General features: G+C 41.2%; 1 protein-coding gene across 1 annotated transcript in view; it reads right to left on the reverse strand.

Annotated features, from left to right (window-relative positions):
- Positions 1 to 435: 435 nt before the first annotated feature.
- LOC114548890 (uncharacterized) overlaps positions 436 to 18394 on the reverse strand; it is a 590132-nt gene continuing 572173 nt past the window's right edge. The window contains 1 exon segment of the mRNA XM_028568901.1: positions 436 to 910. Coding sequence (XP_028424702.1) covers positions 889 to 910 — 22 coding nt within the window. The 3' untranslated portion in view covers positions 436 to 888.

Below are 18394 nucleotides of genomic sequence, written 5' to 3' on the forward strand. Positions count from 1 at the left end.
TCTAGAATATGTCTTGATTTCAAATGTAAAAGACATTGAAAATCAAACATGAGTTATTTTATGTTGTTACGTCTCTGGTCACGCAACTGTTAGAAACATGCTGTTTTCTTTTTTTATGTCATATAGAATATATCTCCGTTGATCCTGTTTGTTTGTTTGCTGCTTTCATGGCTGTACTACTGTTACAGCTGTAGCGCGCTGGGTTTACGTTTTTACAGGTATATCTGGCAACCCGGCCTGCCTGTCAAACTGGGCCGTTGATAACAACACACAGATCAAAACATAAACATAAATTCCGTCACGGAATGTAAATTTCAAAAAGAAAAAATACTGACATTAGCATTGTTGTCAGAAAAGATAGTATTTCATTTTAACATGTTTCCTTAATATCTGATGAGGCATTGGTGTCATTTTTGGATTTATTACAGTACAAATATTACATATTGGACCTTTAAATTTACCTTTGACCTTTTAAATTATAGACATGATAAATGGATACAAACTCTTCTTTTGCTTCAAAACATCATTTAAAAAAAGAAATATTAAAGAGCTGATGCTGCACCAACATCTTGACATAATCTGTTTTGAGTCAGTTGAGAAAGTTCAGTGACATTTTCAATTCAATTCAATTTTAATTATAGTATCAAATCATAACAAGTTATCTGGAGACTCTTTACAGAGAGTATACAACAACTGATCTCGGCCAATCAACTTGCCCGACATCCTTCTTTCATGGCCACGTGGCGTTGCTAATGTGGAAGCGTGCAGAGCCTCAGTCAGTCTCTCCACTCTACCTCCCAGTAACATGGCCCAGTTAGAGGTGCTGCTGCTGCTTCAAGCTCTCGGGATCATCAGGACTCAGCTGGTCCTCCAACATCCTCCTCCTGATCACTCTGACAGAGATCTCCATCTGATGAGAGAAGAAGACAACAGAAGAGATAATAAGATTGAGATTCCATAAGTACTGAAGCCTACAAATAATTCATAATAATCAAACACAATAGAAATCCATCATATAGTTAATGGGCTATCAAACCTTTAGTGCGATGCTAAGTGAGAAACTTGAACATAGGATAGAAGACAGTAAATATTAACTAACCAAAGATTATTGTGTTCATTGTATGTCATATTACCAGACATATGTAGCCCCAGTGTTTTCCCATACATTTAATCAATGTTGACCACCACATACTGCCTTATATGCTCTCTGTCTCTCTGTCTCTCTCTCTCAGTGGAAATAAACTGCTGAGAGTCCTGAACGCATCATTACTGCAGAAACAGAGAGACGTTCACTGCTCTCTTTAATGATGATTTACTGCTGTTGGGTTCAGAGAGAACAGTCTATGATTATCTGACTGTTCTATGTCTCCTCTCACAGCTTCACTGACGAGGTTGGAGGTTTACAGAAAATGCTGGATCTTTGCTTTGATACTAACTGGGTTTAGTTTGATACTGCTGAAACCAGCATGGACTGAATCCAACCCTCTACTTACTCCAGAGTCTCCAGTCTACAGTCTGGACTCTTCTTCAGATCACACAGCTGCTTCACGTCTGACTCCTTCAGGTTGTTGTCACTCAGGTCCAGCTCTCTCAGATGGGAGGGGTTGGACTTCAGAGCTGAGGCCAAAGCAGCACAACTGATCTCTGACAAACCGCAGCTCTTCAATCTGAATAAAGAATAAATGATGATAAAAATCTATTTATAATCCAATCAGATGTGTTAATGTTATAAATTACTGATGTAAGTAAACATTACTATGTCCTAATAAATGACATTTTCCCTCAAATAAATGGAGAGATTTTGTAATTGTGGATCATTATCACGTCAACCAGGATCAATACTATATTCATCCTCTAAACAGCTGTGGTGTTCTGAAAAATCAGTGAAACTGAAATTAACAGAAACAAATAAATATTTATACTTCAGAAGTGGGCTACATTCACATCGCTATGTTGTGGTTTAAAAAGGTGCTACGTTTCCCCCTCTCATTCCCCCTGTTCTGGCATCTCCCCCTCTCATTCCCCCTGCTCTGGCATCTCCCTCTCTCATTCCCCCTGCTCTGGCATCTCCCTCTCTCATTCCCCCTGCTCTGGCATCTCCCTCTCTCATTCCCCCTGCTCTGGCATCTCCCTCTCTCATTCCCCCTGCTCTGGCATCTCCCTCTCTCATCCCCCCTGCTCTGGCATTTCCCTCTCTCATTCCCCCTGCTCTGGCGTTTCCCCCTTTCATTCATTCCCACCCACCCACCCACACACACACACACACACACACACACACACACACACACACACACACACACACACACACACACACACACACACACACACACACACAGTCTCACCCCCCCCCACACACACACACACAGTCTCACCACACACACACACACACTCAGTCTCACACACACACACACACACACACACACACACACACACACACACACACACACACACACACACACACACACACACACACACAGACACACTCACCCACACACAGACACACACACACAGTCTCACCCACACACAGAGCAGCACAGCTGATCTCTGACAAACTGCAGCGCACCAATCTGAATAAAGAATAAATGATGTAACTTTAGAAGATAATGTTCCTGCTTGAAATCATTCAATGTTTAATAATCTTTTCAGAGCTGAAGAAGGTTTAGAAAACAGAAACACCTGAACACAACAGGATCAGGATAAAAAATGTAAAATACAAAAAGTGAAAAAGTGAAAAAGAGCTCTAATTAATATTAATGACAAAATGCTGCTACTTCAATAAAGACTTTGGAGTGAATTATTTTGTGTTATTCAGTTATATTAAGGTTTAATATCTGTAGCTCAACATTGCTCTGCTGCATTGACATGAATTAGACGTGTTTACTAAATGCAATACATTTACAATAATCTACATTGCCCATTCTCAGTTAGCCTTTTAAAATGATATCAGATTAGTAAACTACATTAGACGATCTGGTCCTGCTCTGTCCATGTAGTGCTGGGCTGCAGCAGATGCTGAAGGTGTGTTCTCAGTATGGCCTTGATTGTGACATAAAGTATAATGTCAAGAAAAGTCACATAATGATAGTTAGAAGTGACAAGGACAGGAAATCAACTTTTACGAGCTTTTATTTGTCAGATAGTCCTCTTGCTGTGTGTGAGGAAATTAAATACTTAAGTCACGTCATATCTGATGATTGGACAGATGACAAAGACCTCTACCGACAGCTCTGTAAAATTTACTCTCAAGCTAACATGCTTATAAGGAGGTTCTCTATGTGCTCTGACTTTGTGAAGGGCTCTCTGTTTAGTACCTACATCACACCGCTATATACTGCTCAATTGTGGTCTAACAATAAGAAAAAGAGCAGAGGCTCAAGGTAGCATACAATGATGCAATGAGGCTGCTGCTCCGTGTCCCTAGGTGGCATAGTGCCAGCCATCTGTTTGTGTCAACTAGAGTGCCAACCTGTGAGGCACTCTTAAGAAAACTGATGTTTAGTGTCATCTGTCACCTGGACAAGTCAGAGAACCACATAATTGAAGCTCTAGTCAGCCCTTTGAAAAGCTGTTATAGATACACTTCTAGGTTAAGACAGCATTGGTGCAATAGCCCAGTGGTTCCCAACCTTTTTTCATTGGCGCCCCCCCTACTCATGTCTAAGAAAAGCTGAGCCCTCCCCCCCCCAAAACCGAAGTTGAGGTAACTCTCGAGATAGAGCCTTACTTTCTTTTTTGATACAGAGGAGTTATCAGCACTGTTACGTTTCTCCACCATGTTTCATTCATAAAATAGTGATGCCGTGGCAGCAGGAAAAACGAGGATACAACAAAATATATAGTTTTTATACAGACTTTTGTATACATTATATATTCTAGTGTATTATCATAATTTGTTTAACATGTGCAAATATTTTCTTTTTACCTCAACCTCAAACCAGATAAAGACTCGCGCACCCCCTGTGATCTTTGCTGCCCCCCCTGGGGGTGCCCGGACCCCAGGTTGGGAACCACTGCAATAGCCTGTATATCCTATAGGCTAATATGCAATTATTATGTATTTTTGTATCTCTTTTTTATACTATGTATACTGTATTATGTATTATATGGACCTGTGTCTGTAATAAAGCTTTACATAAACAGAATGTGCCTTTGGATCATTGGATGAATGGTTGCTGATAACGGGCAATGTAGATATTGCATTATAGATCCGCCACTTCTTTTACAATAGTCAAGAACCATTTTGCAATTATGTAAGCACATAATGTAATCTGAGAAGTGCTGCCCTGATTCTGTCTGGTATTCTGTCTGTAATGGACCGGTAATGTGTATATATATTTATTACATGGTTTGGTTGAATTCTAATGTAGAATGCGGTCTGATATTTTCTTGATAACAGACCGTTGCTAAGGATAACACACCGTTGCCATTCATAGCAGAGCTTTGCCATGGACGCAGTTCTGTTCACTCTGGAGGAGAGCTATCAATCAATCTGCTGAAGGAAGTCTGTATAATTTATCAGCTGTGGCAAAAAGTGGGGAAACTTGGAGCAACTTCTGTCCTCAAGCAATGGCAGCAGATCTGGTGAGTGTCTATCGCTCGCTACATCTTTATATATGGTCTATGATCTTTACGAAGTAACAGCCGTAGGGACAACAACGCTAATTAGTTAGCTTACGTTGCAACATGTTAACCTTACAGGTGTGTCAACATGCGTCGGCTGTGCAAAAATTAATCGAGATGAATGAGGACAAAAACATCAACATAACTATTCCCAAAGAAGCCATTTACCGTGTCTCGCTTCACCATCAACGGAAATGTTCAGCTTAATGTGAATTAGAGCAGCCGATAGCCCGCTAGCTAATGTGTCAATTCTTGTTTAGTAGTAGACGAAGGGTTGTATTAAACAGCTACAAAGTTTATGTTGCTATGGAAGCAGGATTCTAACCGTAAAGCTTTCTTTAGCGGAAGCAATACAATCATATATGAATCAATATTTTGTGTCAAATTATTGATTTATTTGATAAGTAGGTAAGTAGGTAATGCAGAGTGAGGCAGTTGTTATAGTGAATACAACCCCAACAGGGTGATCAGGACACCGACGCGAAGCCTGAAGCTCTACACCATCCCTTACACATATGTGTATATGTATATGTATAGGTGTGTATATATATATATATATATATATATATATATATATATATATATATATATATATATATATATATATATATATACACACACACACACACACATACATTAAAATATATATATATACACACAGTTGTTGTATTTGTACTATAGACAAAACCATTAAAAAGAAAAGACAAAACCTGAAAACACCTACTGCAGAATGGAAATAAGTTTACAACCTTTGAAAGTTAGTGAGAGCCTTTTTTTGATGCTTAGAAGAGTCTAGATTAGAAGAGTACATGTTTGTTATCGCCTGTCTTGCGAGTAAATAAAGAAAAAAACGCTTGGAGAAACTCAACCCCACATAACTCTGTGTTTTGTGGAGGTGTGAGAGTCCCGTACAGAAAAAAGTGACATCACTTCCTCTATCGCTTCCATAAGAAAGTTTTAAAACACCAAACACAAGCCCTGAACTGCCCGGGAGTTTGGGGAACAGCTAAATGTTTGCCGTCGCGGCGACGTCCCGTTTCCGTGAAGGCAGCACGGAGCTGCGGCAAACAAAGCTGACAGAAGCTCGTCCAGTCGCAGTGCTGTAAACTGGCAGCTTTTAGTGTTGCAGACCACTGATTTTTTTGTAGTTTAAGTGTAAACATGTATTGTTATTGTGAATGACCTAAACTAGGTTTCAAACAAATGCCCCAACCAAGGGCACCTCAACGCCCCCCTTTCCAAAATATTGCTTCCAACGCCCCCCGTCATTTTCTGAACGCCCCCGTTGAGAAACACTGGTTTACTACAACACGTATTAAATGAAAAATATCCATTTAAAATTGAATCAAAGTAGCCGACAGTAGGCTATAGTTACTTTTCACCGCTGATAAAATGTAATATTACGTGTAGCAAGACTAAACATTAATTCTCGGCATGTTATCTGTCAGTTGTCGGTCACATTGTTGTCGCCACTGACAGGACACAGATGTTGTCAGTTACCGTCTCTGGTTCTGGTTCTGACCACAGTAACAGTGAAGGGACAGCTCACTCGCTTCAACGCAGCGTAAACAACTCCCGAAAATAATTTCCCTGTCGCAAATGTATCCATCTCTGCAGTCATTTCAACCACTGTATTGTAACGCGTCATTCCCATTACTGATGAACACTATGACATTTTTTTTCTTATCATCCATTTATTTTTAATATCATTATGTTTCGGGAGGTGGGGAGGGGGGGGGATATTTCTTTATGGGACTGTGTTCGTTACCTGTTGCCCCTTGGTGACTGATGTCGATGTCTGTCTTGCACGGTGCAGAAAGCGTGATGAGGTTCTATATACTGTCTATGTGAGGTAGCCTGGACATGTGGAGGCGTGATGAGGTTCAATATACTGTCTATGTGAGGTAGCCTGGACATGTGGAGGCGTGATGAGGTTCAATATACCGTCTATGTGAGGTAGCCTGGACATGTGGAGGCGTGATGAGGTTCAATATACTGTCTATGTGAGGTAGCCTGGACATGTGGAGGCGTGATGAGGTTCAATATACCGTCTATGTGAGGTAGCATGGACATGTGGAGGCGTGATGAGGTTCAATATACTGTCTATGTGAGGTAGCCTGGACATAAGAAATCGTTCCGAACCTTTTTTTTCAGGCGTTCAGCCATGGCATGTAAAACTACTGCTGATGCACTGAATTGAATTAAATGCGCAAAGCAATTGGCTAGGAGTAGGTGGGCAGAGGGTTAAAATGCAGCGCTCTGATTGGCCAAAAGCTTTTCACTACACTTACTGTGGCTCAGCACTATACAATGTCATAGATGTAGATTGCATAGAAACTGAAACCGTCGAAATGCGAGATGCAACAAAATGCGTATCTAGAGCAGCGAATCGTACAAGCGTCCTTACGGGTCAAAATGCGTGCAGAGTACGAAAAATGCATACATACATGTTGGCAGGTGTGCAGTAGGTTATAATCAAATCTGATGTGTAGCTTCACATTACTATGTCCTAATAAATTATCTTTTCCTTTCAATTCCGTTTTTTATCGATTCTCGATTCCGATTCTTTGAGGGGTGGAGTTGAAATGTGTCACATGCTTATTTCACAAATAAGAGCAAAGTTTTATTTTGATTCAATGGTGGTTTGCAGTTTTACCAGGCTTTTTTAGACAGAAAATAAAGCCACACTACAGCGTTGCTTGCTCTGTGGCTGAAACGCAACAAGCGCCTGGTCGCCATAGAAACCCCAACTTTCACATGTTAAATTTGAAACAGATGATCGGACATGAAACCAAATCCTCCAAATGATTCCAATAAAGAAAATATTCCGATGGAATTGTAATTCTGGGACGATTCCAAGTAGGAATTGATTCTCGATGCAACAACCCTAAAGATGTGTCACTAAGTTTTGTTTGATCAAAGATTGGCCACTGAGCACCAGAAGTGTCATTAAGATTAGTTTTTGTTGTCCAGTGGGAACTGTTGGGGGTTTGCTGGGATCCTACAGAGAACTACTTTGGTGAAAATCCTCACTTGTTGCTCTAGGTTAAAGTATTAAGCTGAAGAAATATTTTAGGTACTTTGTTTACGAAGTTATTTTTACAAAAATACATATCAGAGCAAATACAAATATCGGATCGGGACTCTGTATCAGCAGATGTTTAATATTTGTAAGATCGGGATCGGATCGGGAGTTAAAAAAGCTGATCAGGACATCATTACTAATTAGACTTAAAGTAACAAAAGTCTAACTTAAGCGCTAAATATTACGAGCCCCCACTTTGTCATGAACTAGCTCAAAACTCACGACAAATGAAGGCGAGACCACACGGAATTCAGGATTAAATTAAAGTCAATTTTATTTAACGCATAGTCTTCATAATCACATTTGGACTTACCGAGCCTTTCTGCAGTTCCTCACAGCTGGAATCAGTCTCAGTTTTCCCTCCTGTGATGTGTTGTACTGACTCAGGTCCAACTCATCCAGAACCTCCTCTGACATCTGCAGCATGTAGGCCAGAGCTGAGCAGTGGATCACAGAGAGTCTCTTCTCTGATCTGTTCTCTGACTTCAGGAACTCTTGGATCTCCTGATGGACTGAGTGGTCGTTCATCTCCGTCAGACAGTGGAAGATGTTGATGCTTCTGTCAGGAGAGATCACACAACTTTTCATCTCCTTCAGATTGTTGATGGCTCTCTGGATGATTTCTGGACTGTTGTCTGTCTGACCCAGCAGGCCTCCTAAGAGTCTCTGGTTGGACTCCAGAGAGAGGCCATGAAGGAAGCGGACAAACAGGTCCAGGTGGCCATTTTTACTTTCAAGGGATTTCTCCATGGTTTTCTTCAGGAAGACATCCAGAGATGAATCAACGTAGCCTTCTCCCAGGAAGTCCTCCAGTACCTTTGTGTTCCTGTTGGTGTAACAGTGGAACAGGTAGACTGCAGCCAGAAACTCCTGAACGCTCAGATGAACGAAGCAGTATACGGTTTTCTGGAAGATCACACTCTCTCTTTTGAAGATCTCTGAACAAACTCCTGAGTACAGCGAGGCCTCTGTGACATCCAGACCACAGCGCTCCAGGTCTTCTTGGTAGAACATGATGTTTCCTTTCTCCAGCTGTTCAAACGCCAGCCTCCCCAGCTTCAGAAGAACTTCCCTGTAAGTCTCCGTCAGCTCCTGTGGACTCGTCTCATGTCCCTCAGCATACTTGAGCTTCTTCCTCTTTGTCTGAACCAGCAGGAAGTGTGAGTACATGTCAGTCAGGGTCTTGGGCAGCTCTCCTCTCTGGTCTGTAGTCAACATGTGGTCCAGAACTGTAGCAGTGATCCAGCAGAAGACTGGGATCAGACACATGATGTGGAGGCTCCTGGAGGTCTTGATGTGGGAGATGATTCTGCTGGACAGCTCTTCATCACTGACTCTCTTCCTGAAGTACTCCTCCTTCTGGTCATCAGTGAAGCCTCGTACTTCTGTTACCCTGTCAACACACGCACAAGGGATCTGATTGGCTGCTGCAGGTCGGGAAGTTATCCAGACGAGAGCCGAGGGAAGCAGCTTCCTCTGGATGAGGTTTGTCAACAGCATGTTGACTGATGACTTCTGTGTGACATCAGAAACAGCCTCATTGTTGTTGAAATCCAGGTAAAGTCTGCTTTCATCCAGGCCATCAAAGATGAAGAGAAGTTTAGAGCCAGCGAGCTGCTCTGCTGGGACCTCCTGTAATGATGGATGGAAAACACGGAGCAGCTCCAGAAGACTGTACTGCTCATCTTTGATCAAGTTCAGCTCCCTGAAGGAAAGAGGAATCACCAGATCCACATCTTGGTTTTCCAAACCCTCGGCCCAGTCCAGACAGAACTTCTGCACTGAGAAGGTTTTTCCAACGCCAGCGACGCCGATCATCATAACGACTCTGATGTGTTTCTGTTGGTCAGGTAAGGCTTTAAAGATGTCGCTGCACTTGATTGGAGAGTCATGGAGGGTCTCCATCTTGGAAGCTGTCTCGAGCTGCATCACCTCATGTTGGGTATTAACTTCTTCACTCAGTTCATCTGTGATGTAGAGCGCAGTGAAGATCCTGTTGAGGAGGGTTCCACTTCCTGTTTGATCAGCTCCTTCAGTCACACGTTCGTATGTCCCCTTCACACTGATCTTATGTTTATGTTTAACAACGTACACTGTAAGGAAATACAAACTATTAATAGTTATTTTTCAGTACCCAAACAAAAATTATAACAATACAAAGGAATGAAAACAGAGAGGGATTAGATTCCTCTAAATGTAATGACATAAGAAGAATCCTGTTTTGGGACATGAAGACATCAGCAGACAGATGGACAGTCTTACTTGTTCTGGATCTTCCTCCACACTGGGGACAGCAGGAGTCTCCTGATGAAGCAGACTGGTCCCAGTATGAGGTGATGCACTGTCTGCAGAACCAGTGTCCACAGCTGGTAGAGACTGGATCCTTCAGGACGTCCTGACACAAAGCACAGCAGGACGGCTGCTCCTCCTCACAAACATCACTCCTCTCCCACCTTCTGTCAACACATTTCTTTATTAAATAATTTCTTGAAATATCAAAACTGTCTCAAAGCTCTGTTTGAATTCAGTCTGTAATGAAAATGTCCCTTTTATCTAAACTTTCCTGCTTTCATGAATAGTAATAACTGCTTTTCATCTACGACTGTCTTATTAAACATTTAGTGATCTGTCTTGTAGTGGAAAGTTTTTATCTGTCATACTGATGTGTGGTCTTTCATATATTATGAAAAGAAATTTTGCTGTATGGTTTTTATATTTTCATGACTTTATATGTATTTTCTTTTATACTATACAATATTTACTCTGTTTTCTATATGATTTTATAATATATCAGTTATAGGGATTCATTATAGTACTCTATTATTTTAAAAGGCGATTGTAGCTCCTGCTGCCTCCATCGTGTGGAGGCTACGCGGCCCCCCTCTCTCTCATGTAGACTCCACAATTGGTAGCACCTGGCAGAGAGCCAACTTCATTAGCCTTCGGTGGTCTATTTTGAAACAGTACAGACTCAGCAGTAAAAATTTAAGAATCAGCAATGAAAGGAGCTTAGTCTACAAGAAGTAAAGTCCGTCCCTCTGTATGCTCACTCTATAAAAACCGTGAGTTTTCTTTGTGTCCTCTGACACACTCACAGACTGCTTTTCACTCTGTCAGACTTTCTCCTTCTTTTGCAAAAGAATAAAGAAAATAACTTAGATAACTCCAGCGTGTCAGACAATCTTAATTTCCAGCTTCATCACCGAACACCAAAGAGATTTTCCACAACAGTCTGTAGTTTGTTTATTGAAATAAACTCAACACTTCCTGCAGCTCCTTCACAGTAAAAGTCCTCCCTTAAAGAGAGCTGATGATGTTCTTTTCTGTCTCCCAGTCCCTTTGAGCAGCTTAGCTTGAGTCTGTTAGGTTTGAACTGAGGTTAGAAGTAGTCTGAATATTGAGGTCCACCAGCAGTCTCAGACACACAGCATGGAACAGAGGAGTCTCAGGTTCAGGTCTGGACTGTTCCTTTCTCTGTAAGCCAATCTGTTGTATGTATCTTTTTGTCGTACAGTCAACTATCAAATGAATACACGTGGGCCAACCAATTCTGCTTTTTTATTACTACTGTTTGTTCTTTACCTTCAAGAAAAATATATTATGGAGAGAATTTATAGATCTTTAATATACAAGCACAAAATCAACAGAAACATTAGCAGAAGAAACTGAAAATACGTCATATAAATGAGTTAGTATCAGTTCTCTTACTTTGTGTCTGAGGGTCTAGGTTCAGTACTGAAGGTCGGAGGTTGTCCTCTGGACCGATCACTCTTCATAGACTGACAGCCAGATACTACAGACTCTGCTCTCTGTCTCTTCTTCTGAAATCTGCAAACACCAAGAGGTTTTCATTTTTATTGCATTAATCCTGGATAAAAAAATAAATAAAAAATAAAGCCAATTCTCAAAACAAACAAACTTCTGTCAATAATTAGGATTAAAAATTTATATTAATCCTTCAGATTAGATTACAGTTTTTCTAGGTGACTGACAGCTTTCACAGATTCAAAGAGGAAGATGGAACAAATTATTTCTCCTCTCTGTCATGAAAAGTTTGTTAAACTTTAGTTAGCAAATAAACTTTATTATACAAGCACAAAATCAACTGAAACATTAGCACAGAAAATCTTGGCAAAAATAACAACTGAAAATGAGTCATATAAATGAGTTAGTATCAGTTCTCTTACTTTGTGTCTGAGGGTCCAGGTTCATTACTGAAGGTCGGAGGTTGTCCTCTGGACCGGTCACTCTTCATAGACTGACAGCCAGATACTACAGACTCTGCTCCGTCCTCCTCTTCCTCCAAATCACTCATCTTCTGATCTGAAGTCAGCCTGAGAGGTAAAACAGGAACACTGACTGGGAGCTCACAACACAAGAATCAAGACAAACAAGTTTCAACAAGCGCGCACACACACACACACACACACACACACACACACACACACACACACACACACAGAGTCAGTGTCAGTTCCTCCTTTGTCCCGTGAATGCAACACGAGGGACTTTCCACATGTCTATAGCGGTTAGCTTTTAACTGATTGGCAATGGGAAGTAAAAACGTTATTTTCTGCAACAAAATTATGGTTACAACACACACGAACACACACACACACACACACACACAGACACAAACACACACACACTTAAATAAAACCATCCAGAACTCCGTCAGTTATCTTTAATCTTTACCTTTTCTCGGTCTACAGAAGGTTTAAATAAATGTTGGATTAAAACAGGAACACTGACTGTAAGCTCACATCACACAAATCAAGACAAACAAGTTTCAACAAGAGTCACGTGCACGCACACGCGCGCACGCGCGCGCACACACACACACACACACACACACACACACACACACACACACACACACACACACACACACACACACACACACACACACACACCCTGTCAACACATTTCTTTATAAAATGACCTTCAACTTTCTCAAAAGCTCCTAAACGTGTTGTTACAGTTCTGTTTGAATTCAGTATGGAATGAAATCTTCCGTTTATATAGTCACCTGTTTCCTCCTCCTGCTCTGTTCTGTTCACACTAAATGGAGTCTCACCTGACTCAACTCTACCTTTTCTCATGATCCTGATCTGCCCCTCTTCCTCTTCAGCTGAGTTTATCTGAGTGTGTGTGTGTGTGTGTGTTTGTGTGTGTGTTGAGTCTCGGCTCATTGTTGATGTAACAGCTCCACCTGCTGTCCAAAGTAACAAACTACCAGCTTGAGGCTGACTTCACCATCTGGTCTTTCCATAAAATTACTACCACTGTAACTCCTCATTTCCACCAGATGCCTAACGGCTGCAGACCAGCTCCGCTGCCACCACCACCAGTTAGTTTCCATCCAGAGAAGTAGAGGGGAAACAGCTCTGTGCTGCGTTTTCAATTGGTAGTGCAGGGAAATACTGTATGATCCGGCGTGAGTACGGTGTATTTTATTTTGAAAATTAACCGGATATTTATATCTGCCATGTGCTGAATGGCTGCAGAGCTCTCCGGCGTCCGGCAAAAATAGAAGCTCTGCGTATATCTGCTGCGGAGGGCTGCGGACCGCCGGAGCTGGGACGCAGTCGGATTATGCACCCAGTGGAAATACACACATTTTTTTTAATGGAAACCTAATGACTCTGCCGCCGTTTCGGAGCCATTCCGCATCTGGTGGAAATCCCCGGTAAGTAACACTGACGAGGAATCTACCTCGGTGGTTGGTGCATACATACTGTACACAAACACATTTATTAAACATTATTATGAAATAAAAAAATACAGAAAGAAATATAAACTAAATAGTTGTTAAACATGAGAGAAAAGAGGCTGAATGGTAGCCTGGTTGACACCAGACCCTTCTCAGCTGTAACCGAGAGTGGGTCTGGGAAAGGTTCATGGACAATTCAGTTCCAGAGGGGCGTCACCAACGGACGCCACTCAAATGCCTCTGGGCGCATTGGATAGTCCTTCCTTGATTTTGGTTTTTGGTGTCGTCCCTCCAAACCCTACTGTCTCCTTGCAGGTGTTGCATATTGCAAACTTGTTATCTTCTGCACACGCGCTGAAGAATTCCCAAACAGCTGACATGTTGCAGGTTTAATTCATGACGTTCCCGACATGTGGGAGAATAGCGCGGACACGCGCTTCACACCGCGAGCGGGTACACGGCGGAAAAGTTTAGAGAAAGGAGAAAGAGACTGTGCTGTGTGCGTGCGTCTTTGAGAATTGTAACTCGTATAACTCATGGTGTCAGTTAATTGTAGAGTTGACCGGCATGAAATCGGCATATGTTACACTGGCCTGCAGTTCGCTGAGCACGTGAAGCACGGCTTCGGTAGCCGTCATGTTGAATGTACTAAAAGTAACTAAAACTAACTAACGTAACTAAGTAACTGTAACTAAAAGCTGCTCGCCGTCGCTGCGCTATCGTCGTCACGTAAAGCCCGCCTCACCGGTTGTGATTGGTGTAAAGCCCGCCTCAGCAGTTTTGATTGGTGCCTCAATTTTGTGAACATTGGAAATGGGTTTGAATGGGCTCTTCGCCAGACTGACTTGCAGAGCAAATCTCAAATTTGCCAGAAGTTCGTCAGGGTTTACCCAGGCTAGCTGAATGGTTGAGTGCAGGATGGGTAAAACATAATATAGTCTATGTGCAGCGGGCAGATGAATAGTGATGATGTGTATAGTGAACATGATTAGGAGTTTATCTTAAAATATATATTCTTAGCTCTGTGACTCCAATGTTCAGAACATGAGAGGCAACAACTGAGGCTGGACTTGGAGAAAAAGTCCTGATTCATTCAGTTCTAGGGCTGCCACTAACATTATTTTATTATTCATTCATCTAAGTGGAACGGTTTGTATATAAGTTATGTTAAATTGTTATTATATATTTAAGGTGTGACGAACAAAACTTTATCGTTAGACTTTAACAGACTCAGTGAAGCTGTAGTGGAAATTTCCTTTGCAGCAGGGGTAGAGGTTTCAAAGTTTAGTAAAGTGAAATAAATAAGACAGTAGGAGACTAAACCAAGTTAGGTTTTTGTATTTTATTAAAAATATATTTGCAAATATAGGAAAAACTTTCACAAAAGACAGCAGCCCAGTGTGGAAAGGTTTCTTCAAATGAGTGAAACACCAGGCTTATATACATCTTCAGAGTGACAGCACACACGCACTTGGCTTGTTATGACGCTACAATTCCTACAGGCAATCTGATACACATGAAGACAATCAAGAAATACAAGAGACATCTTGGAGACATCTCACCTCCTCCTTCCTGTACGACTTTCACCCCCCCAGTTACATCTCAAACAGCATGGGAAAACTGGAGATAGTTTTAGGGTGACCTTGTACCTTTATCGGTTCGGACAAACAGTGCTCACATTATGTTCCAGACTTTGGGGCTCTCACTTAGTTTAATGGGAATGAGATAAACTCTCTTTCAGTATTGTAAGAAAATCAAAGTAGAAATAAAACATAAAAATACAAGGAATTATGCTTAAATGTAATTTCGCCATTACAACGCGAGAGAAGAACTCCAAACTATTAATACTACACGGTAAAAATACTCAGTCCAACATCCTGCTCTGTTAGTAAATGTACTTGATGTAGAAGTAGCAGTGAGAGAGCTGATTCTCTGGAACATTACATCATGTCTTACTGCTGATTAAGACTTTGTGTGTAAACTGTGAATGTGCAGAGTAACACGCTGTCAGATAAATGGAGGACAAGAAGAAGTACAAGCTTTCCTTCTGAGATTAAAGCAAGTATTCAGACATGTTACTGTAGTAAAAGTACTCTAAGTGTGTTGTTAAAGTATCAAACAGCAACTTACAGTTTCTTCAAACAGTCCAAAGAGTTGATGAAGAAGAGGGTCACTCTCCAGGTCTGACACAGGTGAGCTGTTCCCTGGAATGAGTCCCAGCTCCACCTGTCAGGAAGCAGGCAGGAAGGGCTGCAACAGGAGCAGATTTTCACAATAAAATGAAAATTAGACTAATGGAGCCAAGACTGAGAATCAATCTCACTTTTCTGTCCTGTCAGTGTTGGTTTTGTGAAAGACTGAGGTGCAAATATTCGGTGGCGGGGAGTTTAGGGTTCCTCCTTTTAAGAAAAGGTTATGTTTTTCAATAAATGATAATGTTGGACCATTATTATTACCATGTGTGTCTTAAACATTGGAAAAGCTAGATTGGATAATGAATAAATACTCAGAAAGCTTAAAGACAAAACTTATGTCTAAATAAGTCCGACTACAATCATTAGATCTGAGAAAAGACTTTTAGTTAGTTTTGATGCTCACATTGACTTCACATTAATTCAGTTAGGTGGTCCCTTAAGCAGCTCGGGTTCTGAGTCTAAAACTTAGAATGGTAGAGAAACCCTGCCTGTGTATAGACGTTAAAAATAATGACATGAAGACACTTCTCCTCCTCCACACATCACTACAACAGTAACAGAGGCATTTAGGTCACTACATTTTATTCTGAAAGGTTCCAGAGGAAACAGTAGATTCCTGTTGTGTCTGACTTTACTATGGTGGAGACGATGGCACAGCAGGAGAAAGGCTCGGCCCCCCCCCACCATCTTCAAACTCAGCTTCATTTAGATCTCTATTACACATAAGTCTTCTGACTGCAGCCTCACGGTTGGGACAGACAGACGTATAAACACCTGGCAAAGGATTTAAAACCTCCTCTGTAGTAGTTCATAATACAACATTTAGATTTATCTTCAACACAAGAATCATCCACACTTTTTCAGGAAATAAGAAGTGAAGTAGAAACATTATATTTAACTTTACAGATCCAGAAACTAACCCTGAAGAGACCAAACGTGTTGTTAAAGTATCAAACAGTCCAAAATGTCGAAGTTTTTTTCTGATGCTCACAGCTCCACCTGACAGGAAGCAGATTTTCACAATAAGAGCTTGGTTTCTTCCCTCTGTGTGACTGTGGTTGTTGTAGTCAGTTACTGCTGTGTTGATGCTCCATTACTGACTGAAAGATTTAAAGACTGGAGACACAAACTAGTTCAAAGAAGGTGAAGTCTGCACAACAGCTTAATGCTCCGTAAAAATCCTTCAAACTAGTGCAAAGAAGGCCCACAACATCTGGGCCCACAAGGTGGCCTTCCTCAGGTGGATTTGATTGCAGTGACCCGTGACCCTTATCTGTTTTCATCATGTCACATGGTCAGAGGTCATGTGATGTGGGAAAGATAAACATACATTCTGTCCGCACGGTAAAAAGTAAAAATACATATTTTTAACCCCCCAGTCTGAGCAGAAGCTGCTTTCCTCCAAAGACCCAGCAGCACAACAGCAACATGACATCATTATCAACATCAGCTGGTGTAATGGGACTCTGGCGTCACGTGGTTACGTCATTGAGACGTTATTTGGGTACACAGTACATGTGAACCTATTTATTTTATTCATTTTTATGTCCTTATTAGCTGTTTATAAATTATTTTTTTATTGATATGTGCAGTTATTAACCAATCAGCACTGTGATGATGACATCAGTGGGTTGAATGAGTGATGTCACAGTTTGATGAATGAAATTAAAAACACACTTACACTTCCTCAGACCAGAGGCCTGTACTACGAAGCAAGATTTGGCGTTACCGAGGTAACCTCAGGTTCAACCCAGGGTTTGGTGTACCACAATGGTGGATCACTTGTTACCGGGTTAAATCGCCATTAAATGATGGAGATTAGAGATCAACCGGTGTTAAAGCTCCACCTACTGACCAATCAATACTCAATTGATAACGGCGTCACCGTTCTTAGAAGATCAGGTGGAGCTCGGTGGGCGGAGAGAGAGAGAGAGAGAGAGAGAGAGAGAGAGAGAGAGAGAGAGATGCTTATAAAAGTTAAAACATTTAGAGACCGACAACCCATTAACATTCCCTGATGGATATATTTATGAAAGATATAGATTTCAAGCGGAGAGAATTACATATTGGCTATTTGTCGGCTTGTTGAGCCGTGTGTTGCCAATGCGCACATCAGTTTGAATTATGTTTTTATATTTTTATGTTCTCTCATGATGACTTCCCACTGCCAGGGTTGCAACTGATCATATAATAGGCTAAAGTGTAATTATGGTCAGATCTTGGTCCTGACTGATGGATTAGTGATATTGATGAGCGTTGTGATTTACGCATCTACAGCGTCAGCTATTTTTTTTCCAGCTTTCCTTCCTGTTTTAGGAAGCAGTGAATATATTGCTTTTTGCCTGTAAAACTGTGTCTTTGTTCTTCATATTTATGTAGAATTATAGTTTGCTCTTCTTATGTAAAATATGCAGCTCTGGTAGATGTTTGCGATTGGTCGTGCTGTGCAAACACCGCCTCTTTTATGTGGATTGGTCTCTGGATTGGGAAACCCTGGGTAGACTGAACTAGTTGATAACCAGTGTCGTGACACAGGTTATGCAGGACCGCGGTTGTTAGATTAGGTGAAGCCAGATAACTGAAATAAATCCAGGACATGATGATCTGGATTCGTAGTACAGGCCTCATGTCTCTCAGATGAAGTGAAAACGATATAAACGTAATAAACAAAGCAAACATGAAAAAAGACCACTTCAAGGACAACTTCAAATTACATTCTAATGTCATGACTCCTCAGTTGGGCTGGGTATTGTTAAAAAATGTTCGATCCCGATACCGTGT

Source organism: Perca flavescens, chromosome 22 (genome assembly GCF_004354835.1).
Source record: "Perca flavescens isolate YP-PL-M2 chromosome 22, PFLA_1.0, whole genome shotgun sequence".
In the NCBI taxonomy this organism is placed as follows: Eukaryota; Metazoa; Chordata; class Actinopteri; order Perciformes; family Percidae; genus Perca; species Perca flavescens.